Genomic DNA, 24,100 nt, shown 5'->3' on the forward strand with positions numbered 1-24,100 from the left:
TATTTATTTATTTTGAGAGAGAGCACGAGCAGGGGAGAGGCAGAGAGAGAGAGAGAGAGAGAGAGAGAGAGAGAGAATCCCAAATAGGCTCCACGTACTGTCAGCACAGAGGCAGTGCAGGGCTTGAACTCACGAACTGAGAGATCATGAGCTGAGCCGAAATCAAGAGTCAGACACTTAACGGACTGAGCCACCCGTTGAGCTCTACGCCCGATGTGGGACTAGAACTCACAACCCTTCAGAATCCAGAGTCACATGTTCCACCGACTGAGCCAGCCAGGGTGCCTCTTTTGTTGTTCTTTCTTACTAGCCTATCTTTTTTTGTGTCCTGCCTTATCTTCTTTACCTTGTGGTTTTTGGTCCTATAAAAATCCCCTTCTTATAGAGATTTTTTTCATCTTGTTTCTCAGCTATTTCTCATCAAATTTCCTTCATTTTGTATTTCTAGCTTCTGAACACTGAAGTTAAAGACTGTGATCTTCTTGGGGCACCTGGGTGGCTCATTTGGTTAAGTTCAACTTCAGCTCAGATCATGATCTCACAGTCCATGAGTTCGAGCCCTGCGTCGGGCTTTGTGCTGACAGCTCAGAGCCTGGAGCCTGCTTCAGATTCTATATCTCCCTCTCTCCCTGCTTCTTACCCATTTGTGCGTGCTCTCTCTCTCTCTCTCTGCATCAAAAATAAACATTAAAAAAATCTTTTAGGGGCATCTGGGTGGTTCAGTCAGTTAAGCATCCGACTTCGGCTCAGGTCATGATCTCAAGGTTCATGAGTTTGAGCCCTACATCGGGCTCTGTGCTGACAGCTCAGAGCCTGGAGCTTGCTTCGGATTCTGTGTCTCCCTCTCTCTGCCCTTCCCCCACTCATACTCTGTCTCTCTGTTCGTCTCTTAAAAATAAATAAACATTAAAATTTTTTTTTTAATTTTTAAAAAAATTTTAATGAAATTTATTGTCAAATTGGTTTCCATACAACACCCAGTGCTCATCCCAACAGGTGCCCTCCTCAATGCCCATCACCCACTTTCCCCTCCCTCCCACCCCCCCCATCAACCCTCAGTTTATTCTCAGTTTTTAAGAGTCTCTCTCTCTCTCTCTTTTTTTTTTTTTAATTTTTTTAAAAAGACTGTGATCTTCCTGTGGCATGCCTGGAGACTCTCATATCATGAGGAAGCCAGTCTTTTAGGTTCTGACTCTTCTGGGTAGATGTCCATTACCTCACAGTGTGAGTGACATTTTGTCGCACTCACCTCTCACCAGGTCACCGCCACTTACAGAACGAAGCGAAGTTTTGCCTTCCACTCCCCATGTCTGCATGTAATTCCTCTGAATGAGTAAAATAAAGAGTCATCCATTTCAAACACTTCAGATTCCAATCTTACTTTTTCAAAAGCATTTACTTGTTCCCACAGTCTGAGATGCAGCTAGAAAGGCCAACCCTCGAAAGGAATATTTGATTACCCCCCCGGTTCATGCCATCTCCTTGGTTCCTGTGAAGGAAGGCAAGCCTCTGATGCTTCCTCCTTTTCATTCTGGTGTCATTTTGTGACAGATGGTGAATAAAAGCAGCGATCCCAGGCCAGGTGGCAGAGTATCTGTGTCTGCATTTTGACGACACCTGTCACTGGAGAATCTAGGCACACAGACTGAGATAGTGTCCAGGGACAAGGTGGAGAAAGTGGGCAACCTGGAAGGAAGCCCCACCAGCTGAGGAGTTTACCGGGGTCTCAAGACCTTATGTTGATGTGATTTTGTACTTAGACCCTAATTTTTAAGCAACCTGCATTTCACAGGAGTTGCTCATAATTTAGCTCATGTTTTCTCTTGCTTGACTTTCCCACCATGAGGTGCAGAATTCTGTGCAATAAAGTCATCAATGAAATAAAAGTGCAGTCAGCCTTATGCCACCCCTGTGATTAACCAATGTTGTTAGTTCAGGTTCTAGAATATTGGGTATATTTTTTCTTCCCCGGCCTGACTGCTTAGAACTATGCTTTGGTAAAGAGAAGAAGCTGGAATTGTTTCCCTAGGTGATCTGTTATATCTGCATGTCATTTTCAAGTCAGCTGGAGTATCCAGCCTAAAGTAGAGATCTACCCGTAACTTCTTCCAAGCTAACATTCTGGAGGGGACTGCAGAAGCAGAAGAACTGATCATTCTGACCTCTTGAGAGTATAGCCTTTTTTGTTTTTAATGTTTTTTTACTTTTGAGAGAGAGAGAGAGTGCACGGCAGAAAGACAGGGGGACAGAAGATCTGAAGCCAGCTCGGTGCCAACAAGCAGAGAGCCCGATGTGAGACTCAAACTCAAGAACCAGTCATGACCTGAGCCAGTCAGACGCTTAACCAACTGAGCCACCCAGGCGCGCCTATAGGCTTTTTTGATACAGGCAAAAAGAGGAAGAATATGCTTAAAGCTTCTCTGGGATCAGCTGTCTTTCTCTTGGCCTCCTAATACTTTTTGTTCTGACATATACAGAGAGACATGAAAGAGAGAAATATAGGTATATATGCGTGTGTGTCTGCATATAAGTTTAGCTACTTACTGTCTCTCCAATGTCACCAACAGCCCATTCTGAGATTCCCAAATTATAACAAAGCTTTCCAACTCTTACTGGTAAAACTGATTCATCAGGGCTGCTGTACTCTGGCCATATCAGCAGAGAATACGCCTTGCCTCATTTTCAATGTGAAGCTTTGTGTCTTTTTTATCTCCCTCAAGTTACCGTTTGTATGATGTCCTCTCTGCTTCATTCAGGTCACAACACTGTGCGACAGCCTACACTTTGTACTACGTGGGCACAGGCTCTACTCGCTTTATTTCTGCCCAAACACAAAATGCACTTTATGGCAACAGTAGTTTGGAACCTTCCAGGGATTTTTTTTTTTTTTTAACAAATGGCAGGACATAGGACATTGTTCTGGTGCTGTTTCATCCAACTCGTTGACCCAGGAACAGTGTCATCGTGATATGATAATGTATATGCACCATCTTACCTTTACCCATTACCACTTCCATGATGTACAGGCAGTGTCTTGCTTCGTTTTGTTTTGTGAGCCAAAAATGAGATTTGGGCATGAACTACTACAGCTTTAGAAATTCCAGAATCCCTCTCTAATAGTCCAAATCAAGTCACAATTCTAAATGATACTGAGAAGTCCAGCGTAAAGAGCTTTTAGTTCTTTGTCTTGTTATCTGGAAATTGTCATTCTCTTGGTAATGATCTTGGCTTTATTCACTTGTTCAAGTTGGTCATTCACTTAGTAAATTATGATGAAATACTTGGCATGCCCCAGACACTATTAGACTATTTCATAGCAATTTCAGTGTGCAGTGGAGAAATGGGGGCTGATGTTTATGTTTATGGTATTAAGGACCATAGAAAATGGTGGATTTGAGCACAATTCTCTCTTTCCTCATAATTCTCTTTTGCTTTTGGTGAGGAACAGAATTCACTTAAACATATCATTGGAAAAAGGCCCTGCCATGCTCTGTGGGAGTGAAATCTGGAACTGTCTATAATGCCATGTGTGACCAGGAGCCCAAAATTGGAGAGCTTTACAGTGTTCATAACCTGGCAATTCTGCTTCTAGAAGTTTATCCTAAGGAAATTAACATGGATATGTATATAGCTGTAAAGATGTTCCTTCATACTTTCAAAAAAAAAAACCAGTGAAATATTGAATAGAATCTATATGTCTGATAGTGGGATGAGTTATATACACTACGGTGTCTCTGTGCAGTGGGATCATAAGCAGCCACTAAAAGTGATGTTGAAGAATATTTAATAACTGGAAAAAATAAAGCTGTTTTGTGCATGGGCTTTTCACACATTGGAGAAATGGGAAAATGTTGGGGGCACCTGAAAATCCGACTTTGACTTATCAATTGCATAAATTGCATATCATTGTGAAAATTAGTGGGCTAATTCAGGTAAAGTGCCTAGCCCAATATTTGTCACATAATAAATGTAACCTGTAGTAATGTCAGTGACAACAATGACCGGAGATTGCATTGAATGAAGACTGAGTCTTTGTACCAAAATATTATTGTTTATAGCTACATGATGGAATAAACTTTGATTTCAATTTTTTTTAATGTGCTTATAAGTATGTTTTAAATTTTCTGCAACTAATAGTGGGAAACACCTCAATGAAAGAAGTGTGGTCACTTTGGTGTTAGGAGCACCAATATTTTCCATTAACAGATATAGGAACTTCATTGTTCCAATGGAATTGAGGAGAATGAAACAATTGTGTGCAGATATTTATGGCTGAAGTTTCACCAAGACAAATAGCATGCGTTAGTCATTGTCAGTGGGAAAATTCATTGTATTTTTAGGGCATCTGTATTAGCAGCGGTGGCCAAATAGCTATATTAATGTTCTGGTATGTGATTTGGGTTAATTATTGTCACAGTTTTATTAGGTTTTGACATGACTTTTTTTTTCTCCCCAGTAAGTAAAATTTGAGGATATTCAAGATTGGCATTAACTGTCTTGCTGCAAATGCATTTATAATATGGACAACTAAAATCAACAACTATAAAACCACAGTGTCTATAGAAGAGTGAAGATTTCCTAATATAGACATCGAGTAGAAAGCCTAATTTGATTTCAGTTTCCTTTGGACATCTGTTGGTTTACTTACCTAGAGAGGCATTTAAGACCAGAAGGTTCTGGGAAGACTTTCTGGAGAAGGGACTGGTTGCATTTGCTTGTTTTGTTACCCTTGGAACCCTTCCCCCCCCCCCGGCTTTAACTTTATGGTAGTTAATCATCTCTTACTCATTAACTGTTCTTATGTATGTATGTATGTATGTATGTATGTATGTATGTATTTAGAATAGGCGAGCACAAGCAAAGGAGGGGCAGAGAGAGAGGGAGAGAGAGAGAGAATCCAAAGCAGGCTCCATGCTGTCAGCACATGACATGGGGCTCAATCTCACAAACCATGGGACCATGACCTGAGCCACAGTGAAGAGTCAGACGCTTAACCGACTGAGCCACTCAGGCGCCCTTCGCCATTCTTCATATTAAAGTCTCCCTGTTCAAATTACTGATGAGGCTTCTGTCTCCTGACTGGACCCTGAGTGAAAGAGAAGAGACCAGAGAAAGCCATCTGCAAAATGAATTAATTGCTACTGAATTGCCAACTCATGACCAACACTCTGTATTCTTCAACATGCTTAATAACTGATTTTATTTTAGTATGGATTACATCAGACATCCCATAATCAGGTGCCGACTATTCCCATCAGCATTACTGCATTGAGTACAAAATAAGTAAATACCCTTTGTGCCTCCATAATATGAAGGCATTTATCCACTCAGCAGAGATTTATTCAGCAGTGTTGGCATGGTTGGCACTGGAGTACATGCTAAAAAAAGGAATAGTACTCTGGCCTTGCCTTGCCAGCTTGTCGGGGAGACGGGACCTGGGTGTGTGAAAAGTTAACCAGCAATGCAGTAAGAGTTTGCGAGGCAGCATACAGTCCCATTAGCATTTGTATTGCTTCATATTTCCAGACTAAGTAATGTTGCAGAACACAGGTATTCTGTTCTGTACAACCTGCTCACATTTCTAAGTACATGGGCGTTCATTTGTCTTTTCAATTGTTTTCCATTTTCCCTACATACTCGATACTTGCTGACAGGAATTTCAAGGGCTGCAAATTGGTAGGTCCTCTGTAATCAATGAAAATAGTTTATGACACCAGATCTTTGAAATGGTGTCTGAGTATGCACACTTTGGGACTTGAGGAGGTATCTCTTTTACTGTATAAATTACTGGAAGCCAGCTGTGTAGGATGGAACAGGAGCACTTTGTGGAACGTCAGTGGTTTGGAGGTTGTAGGCCTCCGTGGGAAGTGATTCGAGTTTTGGAACCTTTATGCGGGCAAAAGTCACAGAGCCGGAGTGAGAACCCGGTGCCCCTTCATACGTGTGCACAGCACAGAATAATATTTAAGGTGTCTTCTTCTCAAAATAGTTGTAGTGAGTCCCTCCAGTGGAATTGTGTGCCCTTCTCTCTGCGGTTCTTGCAGAGAAGTTAAATCATGTTGACAGGCATCTCGAACTCTGAACTGTTGCTAAAGGTAAAGCTCAGAAAAGCGCTAGGCCAGCCTTTCCCAGCACATACTTTGAGGAGCCCCGGTCCTGGAAGATGCTCGACGTTGGTCAAGTCCTGGGATATACTATCTAGTCTAGAATATCCTCCTCCTCTTAGAGACTGACAGTACAGTTTAGCATCACAAAGGCTCTCTGACAAGTCCTGAAGTAAAAGGAACCTGTCATTTTCTAACAGGGTATTCCTGAAATTTTGTCCACACTGGATCCTTTTTTTTCCCTTTATTTATTGTCCCACTAAAATGTTTTCTCTATACTAATTAGGGAATCTGGCTATTGATTGTTTTGAATATCTATGTTTAGAGCCTTCACTCCTGTGTGTGTGTGTGTGTGTGTGTGCGCACGCACATGTGTGTATGTGAACCTGTGTGGCTTTTTAAAAAGATTTTGGTGGCTCTTGTCATCCTTAAGAATTAGAAGGACTGGGGGCGCCTGGGTGGTGCAGTCGGTTAAGCGTCCGACTTCAGCCAGGTCACGATCTCGCGGTCCGTGAGTTCGAGCCCCGCGTCGGGCTCTGGGCTGATGGCTCGGAGCCTGGAGCCTGTTTCCGATTCTGTGTCTCCCTCTCTCTCTGCCCCTCCCCCGTTCATGCTCTGTCTCTCTCTGTCCCAAAAATAAATAAACGTTGAAAAAAAAAATTAAAAAAAAAAAAAAGAATTAGAAGGACTGGATAAATGGTCATGGGGCCTGGAAGGGGAACCATGCATAGGAGGTACAGGAATTACGATGATGTAGGTAAATGGCTTAGATTGTGCCAGAAAGACCGTGGCCTCAAGTTTGAGCCCTACCACGTTCTAGCTGTAACTTGGACAAACCACTTGTTCTCTGAAAGCCTTACCTGCCAAATCTGTCATTTGAGCATGACTACTCGTTCTTACCTCGGAGATTTGGGCAAAGTGAAATAATGTGTGGTGCATTATTATCTCCGGCTGGATACTAACTTACTGTTTTGAAGAAGATTGTGGCCAGCATTCCATTCGGGATGGACCTCTGCAGACTCTATCCGGGCGTGATTGAGGCGGTGACTGAAACCATTTTGAACTAGGTTTGCAGAGGTGCTGCCGGTGAAATGGCACGGGTGATGACTGATACCGGGGTCAGCCAGCAACATTGCCGTGTGTGTGTGTGTGTGTGTGTGTGTGTGTGTGTGTGTGTGTGTGGTCATGTCTGCAGGGAGGGGTCCCTGCGGAATGGAAACAAAAACCAGCACCTCACGCAAAGGCTGCTGTCCTCCAGCTCGGCCTCACTGCTTTCTCACGCCTGTGCTCTCTGCATCTTTCAGCTGTTACTTTGGCGGGGGGGGGGGGGGTGCTTCCCCAGGTCTTACCTGCCTTTCTTCCTCATTTCTATCTGTAGCAACCTAATTGCTTCACCCGTTTTAGCTGTTGAAAGTACATAAGGTAGTCAGTAGGAAACAACAACAACAAAATGATCTCTGAACATGCTAAGTTAATTTTAAAAGTGACCAATTTTTTTTTCCAAAATAAATATGGCAGTTTATACTCTTGGGCTTGTACTAGCGGATATAACCCTGTTTACACGGGATCCAACTAAATGCTTTAGTTGCACAGAGGCACCGGCAAAGCTTATAGATTTTCAAGCCATTAGGAAAATAAAGATTTCTAGGCCATGGTCACGTTTGTCTCTTCTCTTATCATCCTGCCTCCTACTTATTCTGTACCCCAGTGTCCTGACTTTCAACCAGACAGAATTTTAATCTCCCTTAGGTTTCATGGGAGGTGGTATACAGAATATCTAAAATTCATAGATAAACCTGCTATAGGTTTATCTCCCCAACACTAATGCAAATGACTAAAAATCACAAATGAAAACTTTTCCTTTCCCTCAGGAGATTAAAAAGAATGTTTATCTCTGACACAGACTCCCAACTAAAATTGTGTTCTTTAGTTTTTAGTTGTATCAACAGATTTTCAAGGGCTTGGGACCATAGGGAGGTGGGTTACTGCTCTGTGAAAAATGATTGATCATGGAGGAAAGACTCTGAAACTCATGTTTGCCCTTCACTGACAGCCAAGCCCAAAGAGGAGAATTGATATGTCACTTACGTATGTGCTTGAAGTATTAATTTCTCTTTATTATCTGAGAATTCCAACTTAGATTATAGAGTGTAACCTCACCAAGCGCATGTTGATGGATTCGAGACGCACTGTCAGAGTCAGAGAGAATGTAAGTGGGAGGGTTAAAAAAAATAAGCAACTATGATCTTTTTAATTAGCCAAATTTGTGTATATTGTAAGCAACTTTTCCAAGTATATTTTATCTGTTGTATTGTCATGGCACAGTGATAATCGTATGTAGGGTTGCTTTTTCCCTAAGCGATTATCACATCAGCCCTCATGACAGCTGGAAAAGGTTATTGAAGCTGTCTTTATTTTGAGGTTGAGGGAACTGAATTACATTGAGGGTAAATGACTTGCCCAAAGTCAGCCTGGTATCCAGAACTGAAACCCAAAGATCTGCCCAACTCTCAAAGACCTTGGACATGGCTATGATGCTCTGCTGATTCCCATGGTCGTGGGACAGATTATGAATCTGTCATGGTACTGGCCGTGCCTTTTGGTGTCATTTGAATACAGTTCACATTCAGTGTCGTTGCTGTGCTGGCTGCTTTCCCGAGATATTGACCCCCCTCTTAGGTGTTTTGTTGGCTAAAAACCTTCCCATAAACTACATTAAGTTGGTCATGGTTTATATGACAGCAAGAGAAATAATCTTCCGCTAAGACAGCAAATGTTGGATGAATAAATCATGAAATATTCATATGATCATGTTCTCTACGGTAATAAAAAAGAACAAAACTATTTGCTACATGGAACACAGATGAATCTCACAGATACTGTGATGCATGAAAGCAGGTGAAACAAAAGTGATGCATGAAAGCAGGTGAAAGCAGGTGACTGGATGATTCCATTTATATGTATATGGTGTATGGGAGTATCAACTGGTGCCGAGATCCTTCTGGAATCCAGAAGGGAACCTTCTGGAATCCTGGAAATGTTTTGTCTTGACCTGGACTGAGATGACCTGGGTATATACATCTGTGAAAAGTCAGAAAGCTGTACATCTAAGATTTGTGTACTTTATTGTTTTATGTTCTATCTCAACTTAAAATTCAGAAAAAAGTAAATCACGGCGCACATTTCATCTGGGGCTTCAGTGTCCATGGGAAGGCCATTTTAATCTAAGGATATCTGCATCCTAGCGTTGATGCTTGATGAGACCTCTTATTGGCACCCCACTCACATACGGTTTAGTTACCTGGCGACTGTGAAAAGCTAATGCACGGGCAGTTTTTAAAAATAATTTTGGGCGCGCCTCTGTGGCTCAATCTGTTAAGTGTCTGACTCTGGATTTGGGCTCAGGTCATGAACTCATGATCCGTGAGTTCGAGCCCTACATCGGACTCTGCGCTGACAGTGTGGAGTCTGCTTGGGATTCTCTCTCTCTGCCCCTCCCCCACTCTCATGCATGTGTTTCTCAAAATAAATAAATAAATTTTTAAAAATAGAAATAATTTTGAAGAGTCAGAGGACTCCATCTCCATGTCGCTGCAGCCATATGCTGGAACATACGCACACATTCATGGGAGAACTCTCTGATGCTTGACCTTCTAGTGACACGTAGCAGGAGGCCAGACACCCTTTGCTTTATTAGAACCTGGTCACCCAATCATTATTTGAAAGATCCGGCTTTAATCACTTACTGTGGCTTAGATTATGTTGAAGGAAACAATGAAGCGGGCAGTATATTTTATGAACGTTTCATCTGAAATTGTAAGTAAGTTTGAGAACTAAAAGGGGATGCTTACATTGGCTGACAAACCACTTTGTGTAGCGCATTCTCTGTACTCTTCTACCAACCAAATTACTGCTCTGCGCCTCATAGAACAGTGTTGGACTTCGCAGATTTAACATCCTGAGGCAGCTCTCACGTTTCCCAGTGAACTGTTAGCCTTTTTGAATTACTTTCGCAGTGATATTAAGACCTGAGTAGCACAACACCTGCAAAAAGCTGTTCCTGGATGTTAAATTTTCATGTGACGTTTACAGAGAGACACAGTTCATTTCCTGTGCCATAAAATGTGGGCGGTTTTTGTGCCGTCATTGGAAACCTTCCTGCTTTGTCAACTCTTCGTAACCACCATCAATCAATCAGCCATTCCCCAAAGATTTCTTTGAAGGCTTAATGTGGGAGAGGCACTGGGCTTCCTAGTGTACCTTTTCAAACGAAACAAAGCTCAGAATCTGGTTGACATAGTACTAATACTCTACCTGCTAATACTCACGTCACTGTTGAATAGCTCATAGGCTTTGAGGAGATTACGGACAGAAAAATTTCACATTCATGTGTTTTGTTTGCTTTTGTTCATCTAATAGGTATATCGACAGTAACATATATCCTACTTGTCAGGTACTTTGTAAATATTTGTCGATTTAGTTTTTTTTTTAGGTAGGCTCCATGCCCAACATGGGGCTTGAACTCACAACCCTGAGAACAACATTTGTACGCTCTACATACTGAGCCAGCCAGGTGCCCCAATATTTGTTGGTTATATAAGTTAGTGAATTGATGAATAGGCAAGTGGTTGGTTGATTGGATAGAGTTTAGCACGGATAATTTAACAAAAATATTTACTATTCAAAATGTATCAAATTCTGCGTATATCCCTGGCACCGCGCTAAGTAGTTTATGTGGATTATCTCAATTTAACTTTCTCAACAGCCCTACGAGGGAAATATGATTAGTGTCTCTATTTCTTAGATCGAGGACAGTGAGGCTTAGAGAAATAAAGTGATTTATTTGCCTAAAACCAGGATTGGCAGGATTTCTCTAGAAAGGTCAGATAATAAGTATTTTTTGGCTTTGCTGCTCAACTCTGTCTTTATGGCAGGAAAGCAGCCACAGACGATATGTAAACCGTAGATGTGTCCCAATAAAACTTTATTTACAAAAACAGTCAGTGGGTACAATTTTCCCAGTGACCATCGTTTGCTGATCCCCGTCACACCTTATCAGTGATGGAACTTTGATTTGAACCACGGCAATGTGACTTTGAAGACCATGTATTTAACCAATAAGGAACAAATTACGATCCATTTTTAAAAAGGTAGGAAGTTTGCTTTGGCAGTCTTTATTAATAATTGTTTGTTTCGTTTTGTTTTGTTTCTGCGTTTCCTTCCAAAGCCTTCCTTTGTCAGTGGTGAAATTGAAAGAAAACAAAACCGAAGCTCACCTCATTCCGATAGTCCCTGGGTGTGTACACTGTGGAATGTAATGCCTGTTGCCACACATATGCTTTCAGTCTGCCCCTGTGGGTCTGCCCCGGGGGGGGGTGTGCACTTGTCCACCTGCCCAGAGGGATCGAGTCACATACCTGAGGTCACACGAGCAGTGCACAGCCAGGACTTGAATCAGATTCTCTGGACATAAATCCGAGAATCCTTGGCTGAAATTTTCTTTTATCCGTTTTTTCTTTTATTTCTCTCCTCCTTCTCACCCCTTTTATAGCTACCTATTGTTCTTTCAGAAAACAAACATGTATTAGTGTCTGTTCTGTGCTGGTACTGAGGTGCATGGTGCTTGGAATATAAAATCAAATTAAATAAAGTACGAACCCTGCCTTCAGGAAGCTGTCAGCCCAGTCAGGGGACAGGTGTTTCAACAGGTCATTAAAAGGAAGGGTAGGAGGTGCCGTGACAGAGGATGTGTTACAGGTGCTAGCTAACCTGGTGACGCTGGAGTGGATGAGGACCCTCTGACTTGCTTAAACTTTGAGGACCCCCTCCCCCCGCCGCCAGGATATCCTTTGGTGCACCAAGCACCTGGGCTGCCCTCCAGACTTCAGGTATTGACAGGCAGAGGCTGGTGCTGGGGAGGAACTGAGAGTGATAAGTTAACAAGTATTTGGGACGGGCCAGTTTGGATGGGGTGGTCGGGGAAAGCCTCTTGTAGCTGCGATCTGAAGAGTGAGAACCGGCCCTTCAAGGATCTGATTGAAGGGCATTGTAGGCAGAGGGGACAGCGCCATGGCCAAAGTAAAAAGGCCCGAGAGTATCCGAGGAAGAAGGAGGAGGGAGGCCGGTGCTGCTGAACTATAGCGAACCTCGAGAGTCATGGCAGTAAGAATCTGCAGAGGACCTCAGCCCGATCCTGGGGAACCGCTAAGCAGGCATGTATTGTGATTAAGTGTACTTTTTGAAGGATCATTCTAACTCAGTGGTTCTGTCAGAATCATTTAGGGAGCTTTCAAACGCCTAGGTGCCCAGATCACGTCTCAGGTCAGTCAGAACAGTGTTTCATCATTGTTGTTGTCTGATTTTTGTTTTACTTTTAAAGCTAATTAAAGGCGGTGCCGGTGCTTAGCGGTTACAGTAGAGAAAGTCGGGAAGCCAGTTAGGCAAGGCTGTTGGAGGTTACTTAGGTTTAGAGTGATGGTGGGGTAGGCAGCAGAATGGAGAAGCTGGAGGGAGGTGGTCTGTGGATTTGGATTCGAGGTATATTTAGGAGGTAGGATCTTCTGGACTTTCTGATACATCGTATGTGGCTGTGGAAAGAAAACGATTCCTGGGTTTGGGGTCTGGTCTGCTGGGTGGAAAGATGTTACCATGCTATTGTAATCAAAGATTGGGGTGCAGGTAGGGGAGTTCGTGCTTCACTGGATTTAGCTTAGAGCCCTGATACTGTCGGTCTGTTTGTAACTAGAGGTAGTAGTATTTGTGTCTTTATGTGTGTTCGTGTATGCCTGGTTGGGTACCAGCAGGGCGTGCCTGCCCCTGTGGCGAAAGAGTGGCTGTGGCTAGTTTTGAAGAATCCTGGGTGTGTTAGGCACTGCGCTGAACATTCATTTAATCCTCTTAATAACCCTGTGTCATTGAGGGGCAGTGATCTCATTTTTACAGATGAGGAACTGAGGCATAGTGAGGTTGTAATTCACTTTCATCCAGCTAATTAGCTGTCAAGTCAAAGAGTAGGGTTTTGAACCTGGGTCTACCAACCTGGTTTCAAAAACTCTGCTTAACCCCTCTGCCAGTCGTACGCACCCAGGTTTCACATGAGCTCATCACAGGAGATGCGCGCTCGTCATTTTCTAAGAAGTGACTTATTCTCAGGTTATTATCCATGGCAGGATTCACGAGATAAACCTCTTCCTGGTTAAATATTACCTATACCTCCCCTACTGGGGCTGTTTTGTTCAAGAGAGCTGCTGGAGGAAGTGGAAGATCCTGAGCACTGTTGCTTAAATAAGTAGACTATATGCGCTATGAAGAAATCATATTATTTTCTCAAAGGAGAGAAAGTTGGCCCAGTGAGACAATGATTGCTAGGAACAAACTTTCTGGTTTTCCATTTTGTTCTGCTACAAATAACACGTTCTATCAATCAAGGCCTGCTGGGAAAGATTTTGTCTTTCCTCATTGCAATTTAATTTTATCCTCTGTTGAACTCAGGTGCATTTTCCATACAAAGCTGAACTCTTCAGTTAGCATTAATCTGTGTCCTCCTTGAGATGGGGCTGGCCCTTGTGTAGACTACCAGGTACTTAAAAGGAATCTTCCTAGTTGGTAGATTTGAAGACCTTTGTACACTTCAATAATTTTTTTGTATCCCCCAAAACATTACTTAACTAAAGCTCTTACGTCAGATGCTCCAACTTTAATGATTATACACTGAAAATAACCATCACTGGGTTGTTGGATGAAATGGGATGTTTAGATGAGTTAATGGATTGATTTCAGAGGACAGTGACAGGGGCATAAAGTCCCCCTTACGGTATCGAGCACCAAAGCCTTCACATAAGCATGTGGTTTGGAATAGGGAATACCCTGTGAGGTATTGCTTGGGAAAAGTGGATTGATACTTAATCAGTCTTCAGAGGCCACACTATGGGGGCAATCATTCAGTGCTCTACAGGAGGCACAGAGTGGAAATACCCCATTCCAAAAGGAAAAATAAGAGTATGGAGTGTGTAATTAGTCTTCACTTAGCTTGGTTGCTATGAATCAGAAACAGCAGCTGCTCACACCAGTGTGTTGTGCTTTGTACCTTGCCCAGGGACATCTTTCTTTGAGAAGGACTCGGATTTGGTGCTGCAATTTATCGGTTTCCTATGTTTGTTTAAAATAAAAGCCACTAGGGGCGCCTGGGTGGCGCAGTCGGTTAAGCGTCCGACTTCAGCCAGGTCACGATCTCACGGTCCGTGAGTTCGAGCCCCGCGTCAGGCTCTGGGCTGATGGCTTGGAGCCTGGAGCCTGTTTCCGATTCTGTGTCTCCCTCTCTCTCTGCCCCTCCCCCGTTCATGCTCTGTCTCTCTCTGTCCCAAAAATAAATAAACGTTGAAAAAAAAATTAAAAAAAAAATAAAATAAAAGCCACTGAAAACACTGTATCTCAGAATTAATGATTGATGTCTGTTTGCCCCATTTGGGGTTTACGCACTATTTTTGCCAAATTTTCCTGGTTGGAATTTGGATTTTATTTTATTTTATTATAATTTTATTTATTTTTTAAAAATTTTTAATGTTTATTTTTGAGAAAGAGAGAGAGAAGGAGGAGCAGAGAGAGAGGGAGACACAGAATGTGAAGCAAGCTTCAGGCTCTGAGCTATCAGTACAGAGCCTGATGTGGGGCTTGAACCCACAGACATTGAGATTATGACCTGAGCCAAAGTCAGATGCTTAACCATGTGAGCCACCCCAGCGCCCCAATTTTATTATAATTTTAGAAAAAGAGAGTGAGTGTGAGCTGAGGAGAGGGGCAAAGGACGAGAGAGAGTCTCACCCAGGCTTCACACTGAGTGTGGAGCCTGATGTGGGACTCGATCCCATGACCCTGGGATCATAACCTGAGTTGAAATCAAGAGTCAGACACTCAGTCAGCTGAGCCACCCAGGTGACCCATTGGAACTTGGATTTTAAACGTATTGCTTCCCCTCAAACTCTAGCAGCTATGATGTAACATAGCAATTTAGGTCTGTGAGAGGCAAGAGCCTATTTAGAGTGATGGGAACTACCTTGAATAGCTGAAGCACCAGTATCAAGAAAATGGTGGTATGTGGATTCTTTAAGGAGGCCAGGGCCCTCGTCTCCCTGTGGGAACAAGCAGTAGACTGTCAGGTCTGTGATTCATTCAGTTCCATATCCCGGCACCCAGTTCTTGCTATGTGGTTATCTATTGCCCTATAATATTACCACAAGCTTAACAGCTAAAACCACACACATTTACCATCTCCCAGTTTCTCTGGGTCCCCTCCTTCATGGTTTCTCACTTGGCTGCAATCAAAGTGTCAGCCAGAGTTGAGGTCGTATCTGAAAGTTCAGCTGGGGAAGGATCCATTTCCACACTCACTCAGATTGTTGACAGGATTCAGTTCCTCAAGGGCTGTTTGACTGAGGGCCTCAGTTTCCCTCTGGCTGTTGGCCAGAGACCACCTTCAGGGTCTCACTGTATGGGCTTCTCTAGCATGGCCATTTACTTTACCAAAGTGTGCAAGCAAAGTACACAACGTGCGAATCCGCTAGCAAGATGGGCGTTAGAGTCTCTTGTAACCTGATCATCAAAGGGGTGTCTCTGACTTTGCTCCCTTCTACTTGTTAAAAGCAAGCCGCTAGATCCAGCCCATCCCCAGAAGGAGTTAATTCCTGAATTCCTTCAGGTTAATTCTGAAGACCTGGGATTGGGAATCACTGAGGGCCCTCTTAGTGTCAGCCCACCACAGCATGCCCTTGGCACTCAGGGCATATCTGTTGAATAAATGATCAGAAGACCTGGGGTTTTGCCATGTAGGCCAAAGGCACCATTTGTTTTTTTCCCCCATCACCTCTTTATACAACCGTAAGATGAGCAAGGTCATTTTAATATTTGATATATGATAGCTACATGGTATTTGGAGAGTCTTCCCCATCCCTCATAATGCCATCTGGATGCTTCAGTTTTATCCAAAGTGATGTCCATGGGTACATGGAGGAATGTTTTCAAGGGAAGGATCAATCTGGTGACCCTTTGGTCTGATATGCCTCATCTTTTATATTTTTCTTGCTGCACACATGGCGGGGATTTAAAGCAGTCCCCACACAGTGCTTTCTGGATTCCGAGTCTTTTGTAAATGGAGAGCCCTGAGCAGCGTTTTGCTTCGAGGGAAAGAGAAAGCAAGGGTGAAGGTTCACATCTAATGTGTTTTGGTTGAAGCCACTTGCTCCCTGTGGAAGCAGTCAGCTCTCCTTTCTCCCCCAAGACTTTGATATTGTTGGGGCTTTTCAGTGCATGGCAGGATTATTAACAAAAGAAAGGCAAAGTTGTCCAGCACTGCCACACTGAATCGAGAGAAACTTGCAGCCAAGTCGCTGAACCTGAAATAAGCTTCTCTTGCCCCAGGCTTCCCCAGATTGTATGCCTTTTTTTTTTTCTTTTAATTCAAAAAATCATAACAGTATCTGTGTGAAATGGTTGGCACTATAGCCTAAGACTCTCAGTCATACTTTGCTAGGTTGGAATTTCTTTTTTGCCTCTTTCCAGTTCAAGAGCAGCCTTTACTTTGAGAAGTCTGGCCGGGGTGGGACAGGCAGGTTCTGGGTCTCTGTCTGAAACTGCTGGAAAGGCTTTCCCACTCCCTTCTTGGCTCTGAAACACAATGCATTAAAAAGACAAAGAAGGACAAAAATCACCATGTGAAGTTCCATTTGTCAGGTGCCCCAGCCTGCCCATTTTCTCTCTCTCTCTCTCGCTCCTGCCTTGGCTTTGAAATTGAGTTTTTGAGAGAGTCCAAAGCCAGAGGAAATGGCATTGTGTACTCAGTCCGGGACAGTTTGATCCTCGCGAAAAGGAGAAATCGCCTGTATTGACAATAGGCGAGGCTGCTGCTGGCAAGGTCCGCAGTTGTGCGGATTTGCTACTGGGCCTCGCTGTCACCCTGCTGGGTTGGTTTTTCCAGTAATAGACTCCTCCAAGCCAAGTCTGACAATTAAGTGGTAAATACTCTGGTGAGCAGGAGTAGTGGGAGCAAAGGGATAGAGAAGGTCAGTCGAAACAGACCAAGAGCATTAAATTCATTTCCTCTGCGGCCTTCTCTGGCCACGAATCTCAATTCTCTGGAGATGAATAACTTGTGAATTGACTGGTTTCCACTAACATTATGAATTAACAGTAAGTAAGCTGTGTCAATGCTCAAACTCCTGTTGAAGCGGGGAGGGTGAATCCTATTAGCATTTATAATTGTGTTGCCTTTTCATATTAATCCCTTCCCATGGCTGAGGAATTAGGCGTTTTCTCATCTGTGGATGGAAACCAGTCCCAGGAGGGTGTCCTGTCAAGTGCCAGAAAATAGATGATGATACGGGGCCATACCCTTCCCCCCAACAGGAGCTCTTGCCTCTCTTGTGAGATGCACCTGTGATGTTCTGCATATCTATGAGATCGGGCTTACGGTATGATTCTGGAAATTTATTACTCAAAGTGAAGCCAAGCCTCCTGGCCAGGAATCCACACTTGGTGAGTTGCCTTTAGCTGACGGGGAGGCTAAAATCCCTCCTTTCGTGAAAAGCAGTACACCTTCACAGAACTCCTTTTTCCTCTGTCATGCCTCGCTCTGGATTGTGTCCCTTGTTTTCTCTCGGACTTTATTCCGTGGCAGTTTGGGATGCTCAATGCACCACGACCTCTGATTCTGCCTGTCGTAATCCCGTGGCAGCAGTGACAGTCAGGAAAGAATAGAAAGCATCGTTGGGATGTCCAAAGGGAAAAAAGAAATTTCTCCCAACAGAACAGGGAGAGGCTGTGGGCTGTCCAAGAAGAAAAGCCATATTTGTGAGTATTTACAAAGACAGTCAAGAGAAGAACGGTGTTTTCAATGTGGATCCGTGTGGTTAGTGGTTTGATGCTATGCTTGTGTCCTTGCACATAGACACATTGTTTCCTAAATTATTGACCAGTATTTCATTTATTAATAAAGGAAGCTGGTTGGTGTCCTGTCTCTGGGTCAGACCTAACTGAAATGCAGTGGTACAAAAGTAACCAAGTTGTGAATGGTTTGAGCCAGGAAGTTCTTGACAGTAACTTGACTCTGAATGTGGTGAGCGGTGACCAAGGTGTTGGAGTCAGAATGAAAGGAGCTGCAGCGTCCTTGCCACATGGCTCTTTAGGTAAGAGCCGTGGGAGGAAGAGGAGAATCAGATCTGAGATCAGATCTCATGAGAAGTGCTTGCCTTGTCCTGATCGGACACTTCAGCTTCTGAGTACACAGTGGCCCACTAACCTTTGGAGTGGATGGCTCATCACCTCTGCAGTTCAGGAAGGCCATGTGGAGTCTCTGGTCCTGCTGTTTGACACTTTCCTTCACAGGCGTGGTTTAATCATGTAGCCATTCACTCTCAGCGGGCATAAATCCTTTTTCCCACAAGAGGATATTGGCTGGATGTGGCGTTTATAGGACGAAAGGAGCAGCTGGTGATGTCGGATTCAAGGCAAGTAGGTTGTCTTGGCCATCCTAGTTAGCAGATGGCCAGGACTTGATAGATTGAAGATTATTAGGATCGAAGTCAAGGGCCAAATGGCACGAGGGACTGGAAAATGGCAGCTGATATCTGAACAGAGGCACATGCAGTCTGCTGGGGCCTCTCTACTTGCATTTCATTTTGCTTCAAGCAGGAAAGACCTCAGGTCCTCGTAAGGCCCTGGCTTGCAGACACATCTCTAGAGATTATTGACACCGTGGTTATGAATCTGATAGTTGGCTCAATCCTTATCATGGTCTATTATTCGGAAAGATAATTTTATGAAGATTAGATTTCATCAGCATTTATATGAATTTGGCCTTTTGCCCAAACCTACGTGTCATGGTTTCCTACGTGGCTAATGTCTCTGTGTCGCTTGTTATATCTAAAGACAACTTAAAGGCTTTCGCTCAGGACCCTGTGTCGCGTTGGCATGCCATCCTTTTGACGATGACTCATGCCACAAAAGCTGCTCCGAGTTAGAAGGGCCAGGAGCTGAGCTTTGCAACAAGAGCGCCAACTGCAGGGCAAGGGGATGTCCATTTCTCCGAGGCCATTTTAAGCTCATTTGTGTAATTGCCACCTTCTCAGTATTACTGCATAACTCCTTTGGTCTCAGAGGAGAAGGTGGCGAATTTCAAGATCCGGGAAAACTCCTCGTGTGGCTTTCAAAGGAGAAGCGTATTACGAAACTGAGTGGATGTCAAATAAAACATAAATTTGGATCTTTTGAAATTTGAGCTCAAGTAGGTATTACTTTTAGAGCCAAGCACATTGACAAGTTCAGGGATGAAACTGCTGTTGTTTGACATTCATTTAAATTTGAGTGTTTGGGTCAAGTTGTTGCCTAGTCACATCCATCCTTCTTGAATGTTGCGTTTGTACTCAGCATTATACTCCAAGCTTTACACATTTAATCCTTAGGACAGCATTAGGAAATAGTAACCCCATTTTATAGGTGAGGACACTGACGCTCTAAGCGTTCATCCCTGACTCAAAATTTCATTGTTTTCCCCCACCCTCTGGCCTCCTCTACTCTGAATGAGTCCAGGATGTAAATATGGGTTGCTCAAACAGCCTTCTTCACCGTAGGCATATTTCAGAGCTATCCAAATTGCTTAGCTTGTGTTCATGATTTTTTTTTTTAAGTGGCAAATTGATTGAAACAGTAAATGGAAGGGATTATTTCAGACAGGGTTGTGCCTTTACTGGAACAAACCCACTTATTAGCATGCTATTTGGATTCCCACCCTGAGCTTTAGAACTGACACATAGACTGGAGAGTGAGCTCAGTATTACTAGTAAGTTATTTGGACCAGCCAATGATCTCCATTTTCTCTCCCTTTCTCCTGATCTATTTTCCTTAACCCCAGCCATGGAAACTAGCAATGGGGGCTGTGGAGGCAAATGGGCATTGTAGGTTTTCTCATTTATGGGGTTACTTAGAATATAGGGTCAGGCCCTGGAACTTGAATGGGATCTGACTTGAGTAGAGATATTGTAGTCAGAAGTGGTCAGAAAGTCAACCTGGATTAGGTTGCCTGGTTATTTTTCTCTTGCATGAGCTACAAATGTTATTGGTGAGTGGAAGAAATGGGGGACTAGAGCTTTCTCTGAGCTTTCTTTTCATGAAATAGGACTGAACGCATTAAAGGGTCCCCCAACAATAAAACATCCCCCCACAGTTGGGATTGAAAATCAAAAGCATCTGAAATGTTGCCCTGGTAGAGGAGGAGTAACACAGTTTTGGAGAAGCACATGAGTTGATTGGGTTAACAGCCAATGCTGTGTCTTGGTATGTTGAGTCTCATTGAGAAACCTTTATGACAAACCAGAAGCAGAGTATATTGGTCAAGAAAATTATTGGTCAGGTGCCTGGATGGCTCAATCGGTTGAGTGTCCAGCTCTTGATTTCGACTCAGGTCATGATCTCACAGTTCATGGGATCGAGGCCCGGGTCTGACTCTGTGCTGACAACATGGAGCCTACTTGGGATTCTCTCCCTCCCTCCCTCCCTCCCTCTCTTTGCCCCTCCCCCCACCCTCTCAAAATAAATAAATGAACATTAAAAAAAAAAAAATAAGAAAATTCTTGGTTTCTTAGTCTGTCCCAAATCCTCCACCTCTGTACACACTCTGAAACCCTAACAGTTATTTTATGCTGTAACAAATGATCCCAACTAGTTAAAACAACAATTATTTTATTGCTTTATGGTTCTGTAGGTTAGCTGTGCAGTTTATCTGGTTGGGACCAGCTCGGGTGGTCTCTGGGGCCTTCAGGTAGTTCATGTGAGGCTGGATAGTCTGGGAGAGACTCACTGTCCTATCTGATAGTTGGCAAGCTGGCTAGTCTAGAACTACCTCAGTGGGGACGGCCTATCTGCCCCATGTCATCTTGTCCTCCGAGAGTCTAGCTTGGGATTCTTCACCTGGTGGTCTCGAAATTTCAGAGTCCCACGAGAGGTTAAAACTCTACATGCAAGCCCTGTGTAAGCTGCTCCCTATACAGGTTCGCTCATGTCCCATTGGCCAAAGCAAGTCACGGGGTCAAGCCCAGTTTCAAAGAGTGGAGAAGTTGGTATACACTTGTGATGGGAGGAGTGGCCAAGTCAGATTGCAAAGGTGCATGTGACAGGCATGACACAAGTTTGTGGCCCTTTTGCCATTTCCCACAGATATTAGGGTAACTACGGGTGGTTGAGGTAGCATAAACTTCTCTACCAGCCTAAATCTGGAGAAGGAGAAGGAAGACCATGTTTTTGTCTATACCTTCAATTTGATACGAGATAGTTCTCTCCACTCCTATTTATTCTTTCACTTCTAAAATTTGGCCACATTTACCAGTAGACTCTCTTATCTTGCATTCTTGAGTTGTGATTCCAGTTTTGAGCATCTTTGTAAAATGTTGGTGAGTATTTGCTAGGGTGTAAATATGAGGTCTTCATTTTGATGTCTTTTTTTGTGGATGTTTACCTCTCAAGAATGCTTTGTGCTCAACCAATCTGTCAAACCCTTGGCTAGAGCTTCCTGTCAGGCAGTTCGGAGGTACGCTAATGGTAACTCCTAGAATTCCACCTTTGTGACCTGGTATACTGGGTTCCTATTCACTGATCCTTTCTGAAGTGTCTGTAGTGTTTATGGTGTAGTACCAAATTCCGCCTCACTTTATTAGTCTATAAATGTGACACCATACATAATGACACCTGTGTTTTAATTTCACCGTAACCCAAGGCTCCTGTCATCAATATGTAATGACATATTAATCACTGTTAACTCACAGTGCCTGCAACTAGAATTTCTCAATCTCACCTTATGCCCCGTTGACATCTTGGGGCAGATAATTCTGTGCTGTAGGGGGGCTATTCGGAATACTATGGAATTTTTGGCAGCAGCCTTGCCTCTCACCACGTGATGCTGGTAGCCCCTCTTCTTCGTCCCTACTTGTGACAACCGACAATGTCTGCAGATGTGGCTCAGTGACCTCAGGATGGGTGTGGGCAGTGGGAGATAGGTAAAATCACCTCCAGGTGAGAACCACTGTGCTAACGTGGAGATGCTGAAGCAGAAAACAGAAGGAAACGTGTGAAGTATGGGTATTGTCCGAGAGTACACTAGGAGTGGCAGTCCAGTGGATGATTTGTTAACAGGGAGAAGGAATGTGGGAGATTTTCAGTTACCCTAAAATTTTGACCTCCAATGACCCTAAATTAACTAGGAAACATCCAGTTGGGTCTTGCTACACCTTGAAAGATCCACCAATATCTGAACTTCATTATGTTAGAAGTGGGTTAAATATAAATACCCACCCCGGGGCGCCTGGGTGGCTCGTTCGGTTAAGCATCCAACTTCAGCTCGTATCATGATCTTACGGTTCGTGGGTTCGAGCCCCGCGTCGGGCTCTGCGCTGATGCTTGGAGCCTGGAGCTGCTTTGGATTCTGTGTCTCCCTGTCTCTCTGCTCCTCCCCTGCTCACTCTCTCTCTCTCTCTCTCTCAAAAATAAATAAACATTAAAAATAACTAAAAATATAAATACCATTTCTGAAAAAAAAAACTCAGGAGATAGGCTGACCATATAGATAAGGGATTTTGCAAAAGTTAAACACACACTCTAAAAAGTATAGAGAAAATTGTATCATGACCCATTTGATACTCATCACCTAAGGTCATCAATGATTGATAGATTGCCAGTCTTGTCGCATCTTTTCGAACTGCTATCCACTGTTGGATTATTTTGAAGTAAAATCTAGATGTCGTTGCATTTCATTTGTAACTATTTTAATTAGTGTCTACAAGAAAGTACCTAAAAACCAAAATTATAATATGCTGGTGGAATTTTAGTCTTCTGGAAAGGGCAAGAATGAGAATTTATACTGAGTAATAATCAGAAACTTAAGGGAAAGAATGGGAAAGAGGCTTGACTTTGGGGGGAATTAAAAACCCCAGAGGGAAGTGAAGTTGGGAGGTACTGTCTCTTCAAGCTCCTCTCCTGCCCTGTCCTCCCCTCTCCTACTCCGAGGTAGTCTTAGAAATTCCTCTTATAGTATGGTGGTGGTAAAGCACAGGAGACTGGGATCCTCAGAAAGGAGAGCAGGCTGGCAGGGCACAGATCCATTTTCCAAAAAGAAGCGGGGGGAAAAAACACATCACAAGAAGGTACTGAAATATTCAGTCAATGATGGATCACTCTTTGATGACTTTCAATGACTTTTTAGCAGATCAGGGTGTACTTTTAATAAAACAAAAGCAAGAAGAAAGTCTTACCGTTGCTTTTTAAGATTTTAGTAGGACTGTGGTATTTCTCTCCTGTTCTAATGTATTCTGAGAAGTTTCTTTCTTTTGATTTAGACTTCCTCACTTGATTTTATTATGTCATAAATCTTCTGTGTTTGGTGAGAGCCATGGTATATGTAAGACCTAAGCAGCTTGCTAGATAACATCTATTTCCCCCACCCCCTTCTCTTCAGAAGATTAAACTGAGGCTGTTGTGTCTGATGCCGGAATAGATTTAACCAATCATGTTTCCTTTACATGTAGGTCAGTCCAAGGGACAATTCCGCACTGGATCCTATTATCCATGGGTTGAAGGGCGTCGTACATCATGGTAAGTAAGCCATGTACGCTTATTTTTGCTGGTATGTGAAGAGCTAAGGTCTCCACCTAAAGGAATGGGGTTATCTTGCAGAGGACACAGGGTGACACCGATTCCTCATCCACTGATGTTGAAGGGCGTTAGAGCCATTATTTGATGGGTAAAGAGGATGCCCATTTATTACCTGAAAATGGATCTGGGTTAACAGTAAGCCATTTGTTTCTCTTCAGGTACCACTTTGAATGCATGTGTTATAAATCAAAATGCCCTAAGATATACCGTTTGTATGCGTTGATCCTGCCACTGTCTCATGTCTCTCTTAAAAATACTCTTCTTTCAAGTGTATTTGCATTAATAAATTTCTTGATTTGCCGCTCAGA

The 24,100-nt window shown here is 43.3% G+C and overlaps 1 protein-coding gene across 1 annotated transcript in view; it reads left to right on the forward strand.

Annotated features, from left to right (window-relative positions):
• PTPRG (protein tyrosine phosphatase receptor type G) overlaps positions 1-24,100 on the forward strand; it is a 578,709-nt gene that overhangs the window by 387,694 nt on the left and 166,915 nt on the right. Inside the window, exon 6 of the mRNA XM_047095189.1 lies at positions 23,666-23,732. Coding sequence (XP_046951145.1) covers positions 23,666-23,732 — 67 coding nt within the window. The remainder of the gene's footprint in view (positions 1-23,665; positions 23,733-24,100) is intronic.

Source organism: Lynx rufus, unplaced genomic scaffold (assembly GCF_022079265.1).
Source record: "Lynx rufus isolate CCGP_SWC_20201006 ecotype Redwood Valley unplaced genomic scaffold, mLynRuf1.p SCAF_4, whole genome shotgun sequence".
Taxonomy (NCBI): Eukaryota; Metazoa; Chordata; class Mammalia; order Carnivora; family Felidae; genus Lynx; species Lynx rufus.